General features: G+C 38.0%; 1 protein-coding gene across 3 annotated transcripts in view; it reads right to left on the bottom strand.

Annotated features, from left to right (window-relative positions):
• Positions 1 to 2,031: 2,031 nt before the first annotated feature.
• Positions 2,032 to 6,000, bottom strand: part of CDH12 (cadherin 12) — a 1,138,028-nt gene continuing 1,134,059 nt past the window's right edge. For all 3 annotated transcript variants that reach the window (XM_050795514.1, XM_050795515.1, XM_050795513.1), the window contains one exon: positions 2,032 to 3,694. In XM_050795514.1, coding sequence (XP_050651471.1) covers positions 3,195 to 3,694 — 500 coding nt within the window. In that variant the 3' untranslated portion in view covers positions 2,032 to 3,194. The remainder of the gene's footprint in view (positions 3,695 to 6,000) is intronic.

The raw sequence follows: 6,000 nt of genomic DNA, 5'->3' as shown, positions 1-6,000 counted from the left end.
TTTCCCCATATCTCTCCTCTGGTGTCCCGTTGTATCTGAAATCATTTCTATTCATTTTTTCCCCATATATTTGGTTTGTTTTGTGTGAGTTTTAAACCAAGCCAGTTTGTAAAAAAGAATATGTGATGAACATCTCTGTGGTTGATGTGGGCTGAATTGCATCTCTTCGAAAATCATGTGTTGAAGTCCTAAACCCCAGTAACTCACAATGTGATTATATTTGGAGATAGAGCCTTTACAAAGGTAATTGAGATAAAAAGAGCTCTTATGGGTGGGTCCTAATACAGTATAACTGGCGTCTTTTTTTGTTTATGTTTTTGTTTTTGAGACACAGTCTCACTCTATCGCCCAGGCTGGAGTGCAGTGGTGACAATTCAGCTTATTGCAACCTCTGCCTCCTGGGTTTTAAGCAGTTCTCTCTGCCTCATCCTCTGAAGTAGCTGGGATTACAGGCGCCTGCCACCATGCCCAGCTAAATTTTGTATTTTTGGTAGAGACAGGGTTTCGCCATGTTGTCCAGGCTGGTCTTGAACTCCTGACCTCAGGTGATCCACCCACCTCGGCTCCCAAAGCTGGGATTACAGGCACCGTGCCCAGCCTGGTGTATTTCATAAGAAGAGAAATTGGGACATGAGTAAGCACAAAGGGACTACCGTGCGAAGACACAGAGAGAAGATGGCCATGGGCAAGCCAAGGAGGGACTCCCAGGAGAAATCAACCCTGCCAACCCCTTGATCTTGGATGTTTTGCCTCCAGAACTGTGAGAAAATACGTTACTGTTAAGTCACTCAGTCTGTGATATTTTGTTATGGCAGATCTAGCAAACAAATGCAGTGGTGTGGCAAAAATAAAAGCCGGACGTACTAAAAAGTATTCAACAGTTTGGTGAAAATAAGATCCTACCTATTTCATATTTTTGTTCAGCATCTCAGCCATGAGGTTTGAAATGACCCGCCCCTCCCAAGTTTTCTCCATGCTACCATTGCCTCTGCTAAATGACCACATGCAGAGGCAGTTAGATTTCCTACAAAATGCAAAATGCAGCAATTCCTGATGGGAATCTTTTTGTCTACCAGAAGTAATCTTGCATGGTAAGCTTCTTCAGGGGTTATGCATCACTCCATAGCAAATCATGGTGCTAAGGCAAACCCAAAAATTGTCCTAATTTTTCTCTCCAGGATAGTTATGGCTTCACCAGCTTTTGAAACATGTTATGTAAATACTTTCCCAAACACACTGTAAATTACCACACTACATCAATATTATAATGCAGTTCTTAGGGATAGATAAAGGTAAAATTGGGATAGGATAGAAGAAAACAAGTTCATCAGCCATTCCTGAGAGGGAGAAAATGAGAATATGGAACTGGGAGATATCAACAAAGAAATGGGGAATGCGAATTCAAATGGCCCCATTGCCACAGCATAACAAGTAGTCAGATCATTTTAATGGATGCATTTATAAATGAATAAAGGTGAATATGATTTTCTTGTGTTGTCTATACTTCTGCCTGTTTTTCCCATGTGTGAATTTTTAGCTTCAAAACCTTGCAAATATTAAATATATTTATAAGTATTTCATAAACCCAGCTAGATATTGACCATATCTTCAGGATGGACCCATAAGTAACTTTAATTTTTTCATATACGTAGTGTCAGTATTACAGTAGTCACTTAAGCAGTTATCATATTCATAGAAAATGTATTATTTTATAATTAGTTTGTATCTTTTTATGTTTTCCAAGCTAGTGTGCAATCTGCTTGAAAGTGATGTATGTGAGTTTAGTTTACTAATGCGCTTATAAAATCTAATATTACTTAGAAATTTGCATCAAATTAGAAAGTTCTTTATAGGGAATTTGTAAGGAATAATTTACATTAAGATTTTTGTAGATGAGAGAACAAAGAGGCAACTATGAGCTCCAATACGATAATGGTGTTCACAAAGTTGAAGTCCACGTAAGTAAAGTAAGTATATTAGCTGCCTGAGATTGAATTTGCGTTCATTTTAGGATTCAGTCATTGGTTTGAATTTTTTCAGTCCTCGATTTTTTATTTTTTCAATAATGTATAACAAATATTTTTAGACATCTTATAAATCCATCCTCGATTATTTGATATGTATTTTATTTTGTTGCTCATCAAAGAATCACTAGATTGTAAGAAACTCTGAGAAACTGTGCAATGAATTTCTCCTTCCAAGCTTAAATGAATGGCACGTTTTTCTTCTGGGAATTTTCATAGAAACACAACCTGAAATTATATCTATGACTAAAAGCTGAATCTGGTGACTGTTAAAACCAATTTTCCACACACCAGTACAATATTAAGCAAAACCAATATTTATTTTAATGTGTAATTTGAGCCCTGAGGCCTCTCTTTATAAAGAGGAATATTTTTTCTTTTCTTTTTTTTTTAATTTGATTTTTTTTTTTGGAAAAGAAAGTAACATTTTAATGAACAGCTTTAATGTGAACTATTGTTAAGATCAAACATCGTTTCCAGAATTCGGGACTTACATATTGAACTTGATATTTTCATATTTATTTCAATTTTCTGAAAGGATAGGATAAACATACGTCTTAGCATACAGTTTAAAAAAGAAAAAGAAAACCTTTTGGATTAGAAGACGGTGGAGATCAGGAAGTATTCCTTTGTTCTCAAAAGGAATGAGGAGAGTCAGAGTGTCGCTATTGCTTCTTGACATAAGGACGTCTTTGTTTTATGTCCTCTTTATTTCTGAATCCTGCAATACCATCACAGCAGAGTGCACTGTACACCGCTTTAAATGATAAGAGTTTCAATAGGCACTTTAGTGGAATTAAGAAAAATCTAACACTCTTCCACCGTGATGCCACATAGCTATCTTCGTTCTAGGTTGTCATGTCAGTAAATTGTATTGAATAGGCCTGAGCTTGTCTCAGCGTGATTGTGAAAAAACCAAACAACAGAACGAAGCAAGTACACGTTATAGGATGTATCTCGTGTTGGCAGAATAAACCAAAACTGACAATACGATTAATTTAACAACTTGCTAGAAACCAGATAATCAAAGGAATCTTGTCCCAGAAAGTCTGTGTGTGTGTGTGTGTGTGTGTGTATGTGTGTGTGTGAGTGATTTCTATTAATATTTGTGTTTCTTTTTCTTTTTTAAAAATCTCCCCTCTCGGTTGTATTTTAGCCTTCACGACTCCCTTAAGTGACTTTATCAGGGTTATAACTCTCTTCTTCGCCAAACATGTCTGCCAAGACTTTAAAGCGGGGTCCCCAGTCCGTCAGGTAGTCGTAGTCCTGGTCAGCTTCTGTGGTGAGAGAGTCTATGGAGCTGAGGGACTCGGCCACGGACCCAGTCCCTTCGTAGGCATATGTGGCCAGTGAATCGTACGGTGGGGCAGTTGGGTCCACATCATTTTCCTGTAGCCTTTGATGAATGAAACCCCTTATGTCTGTGTTATCTTCCACGGGTGGTCTCTGACGAGGTAAACAGAGAGAGTCTGGTTTTATATCCCTGCGAATTTTGTTCTCCTCAATCACTTTTGGGTTTCTCAGAGCCCCGATGTCGAAAGCCTGGGTATCTTCCTCCCCGCCTCCTTCATCATCGTAATGGATGACGTTGTCTCTGATGTCTTCTTTAGAGGTCATCAGGCTATCTTTTTTCTTCTGCCTTCGCAGCGCTACATACAGTACAACTATGGCTGGAACAAGACAAAAATTGCAATTTGAGAATAGAAAGCAGATAGGACATTTCATCTCTCCATAAAAATTAAAAATGATTAGGGGTGGCTGAGTTTCGTTAATGGCCTCCAAGTATTTTAGGGTCAGGTAAAAGTGTGTGTTGCAACAAAAGAAAACATGAAATAATAGTTATTCCACTCATACAGAAAATTGTTAGCACTAATACAAGAAAACTTTAATATTATCATCTATAAATAAGACTATCATTCATAGCTAACTTCCCAATTGGAACATTCCTTATTTTAAATTAGAAATTCATGTTTCTTACGCGATAAGCCCAAATCTTCACTGTGACAATTATTTTTATAGGCAATAAATAAGAAAGAGAGAAGTAGAGGAAAAGGAAAGATGGAAGGAAGGAAGGGAAGGGAAGGGAAGGGAGGGAGGGAGGAAGGAAGGAAGGAAGGAAAGAAGGAAGGAAGGAAGGAAGGAAGGAAGGAAGGAAGGAAGGAAGGAAGGAAGGAAGGAAGGAAGGAAGGAAGGAAACAAGGAAAATATAAGGACCTTAGTTTATAAATCTTACAAACTAAAGCATCGATTTCATTTCTGTGTCCTGCCATATTGAGACAGTTTTTAAATCAAGAGCCTAGAATTCAGGTTACTTTCTTGAAACAATGTTTTAAAATTGTTAATTTATGTACTTTTATAATTAAAATCTCTCTCTACTTCCAGTTGATTTAAAACTCTCCGCTAAGTCAATGGTGTTTATTTCTTCTATGCACAGATACAAGTGACGACGTCAGTGCTCAGCTTTTCTTGTCATAATAACCCCTCTCCTCCATAGTGGTGTCAACAGGTGAAAGCTAATGTGTGTTTGGTTTACCATAGCAGAGTCTGGAAGACACCTGTCATAGAATTATAAAGTAGAGAAGAATGCATAATGATAAAATTTCATGTATTCTCTCTTCCTCCAAAATTAGAGATGGACTAGTTGGAAGGAGAGAGGAGATCCATGTAGAGCTTCTGTACATTGGGTCTTGGGGAGATGTTTAGCACCCTACACTCCTCCCACGGGTTTATATTCTCCTCTCAGAACAAAGGACACTATTGTTTGTTCCTCTACTGAGTATGTGAGAGACTGCAGACCTCATGGAGCAGTCCCATACATAAAATGAGTTCAGAATCATCATGGCTGAGAAAGAAACTAGCTGGATGTGTCTGAGGTCCATTTAAAAGGGATCCAAGCACCGTAACTTTCTGTGCTTCTTCTCACCCCAAAAAGGATATGAGAATGGCTGAGAACAAGCTAGTAGACCTAAAGGAGTGTGACATTGGTCAAGGAGGTCAAAGATTAGACGGATTTTTACACAGACCTTATGGCTGGACAAAGAGTGTCAATATACACTGCTGTATACCAAAACTCACAATGCCTAGAATAGTGCTGGAGCTCTGTGGATGCTCAGGAAGTATTCGGATAAATGAGTGGCAGGTGGCAGTACATGATAAGGATGACCTGAGACCTGAGCAGATTACTTGCTACAGTGTATGATGGCCAAAGAGGCCAAAGGAGAACATCCTGAACATACCAAGCCATGTTAGGTTGATACTATCGACCCAAATAACAAACCGAAAGAGTTTCTCTGAAATAAAATATATTTATTTGGAAATAGAGTATAGCAATGAGAATGTGAGTGCCACAGTAAACTATGTGTGTGTTCAGGGAGATAAAGGAAGACAAAGGTTTTTAAAGAAAAAAATGAGGAGGATACATAATTGTTTTAAATAATTATCCTTGACTACAAAGATTAATAACAAGGGTGATGCCAGTGCAACATTGGACAGGCAGTTGCTGGGCAGATGTCCTGGCAGAAGTGATCTTGTACAAGGTTGTGATGGCCTTTGTGTGGGGCCGTGATTTTTACAGTTTTTTTCATTATCAGGCATATATGGGTGAAAACCCTCTCTCCATGGTCTTCTCTAGCTCTATTTGTCAGAATTTTCTTAACATTAGTGACTCCATTTTGATTCTGACAACTTTCACAATATAGAAATACTCCAGGACTCAGCTACAAGTGAAGAGAGGCATATGAGAGAGAAAAAATTCATTTGATGTTAAACATCTAAATGATCTCATTACATTTCAGATGTGAAAATATTACTTGGAATATGTCCTTAAGGTTTATCTTAACACAAAGAGATGCCCGGGATAATTTATTATGAATTATAAGGAAATAAAGAATACTTTGCTCTGCACACCAAAGTTTCTCATATGGAATTCACATCTACACCATGCCAATTGGACTAGAACTTCACCCTCCACATCAGC

The sequence above is a fragment of the Macaca thibetana genome, chromosome 6 (assembly GCF_024542745.1).
Source record: "Macaca thibetana thibetana isolate TM-01 chromosome 6, ASM2454274v1, whole genome shotgun sequence".
In the NCBI taxonomy this organism is placed as follows: domain Eukaryota; kingdom Metazoa; phylum Chordata; class Mammalia; order Primates; family Cercopithecidae; genus Macaca; species Macaca thibetana.
This window is presented reverse-complemented; position numbering and strand designations above follow the sequence as displayed.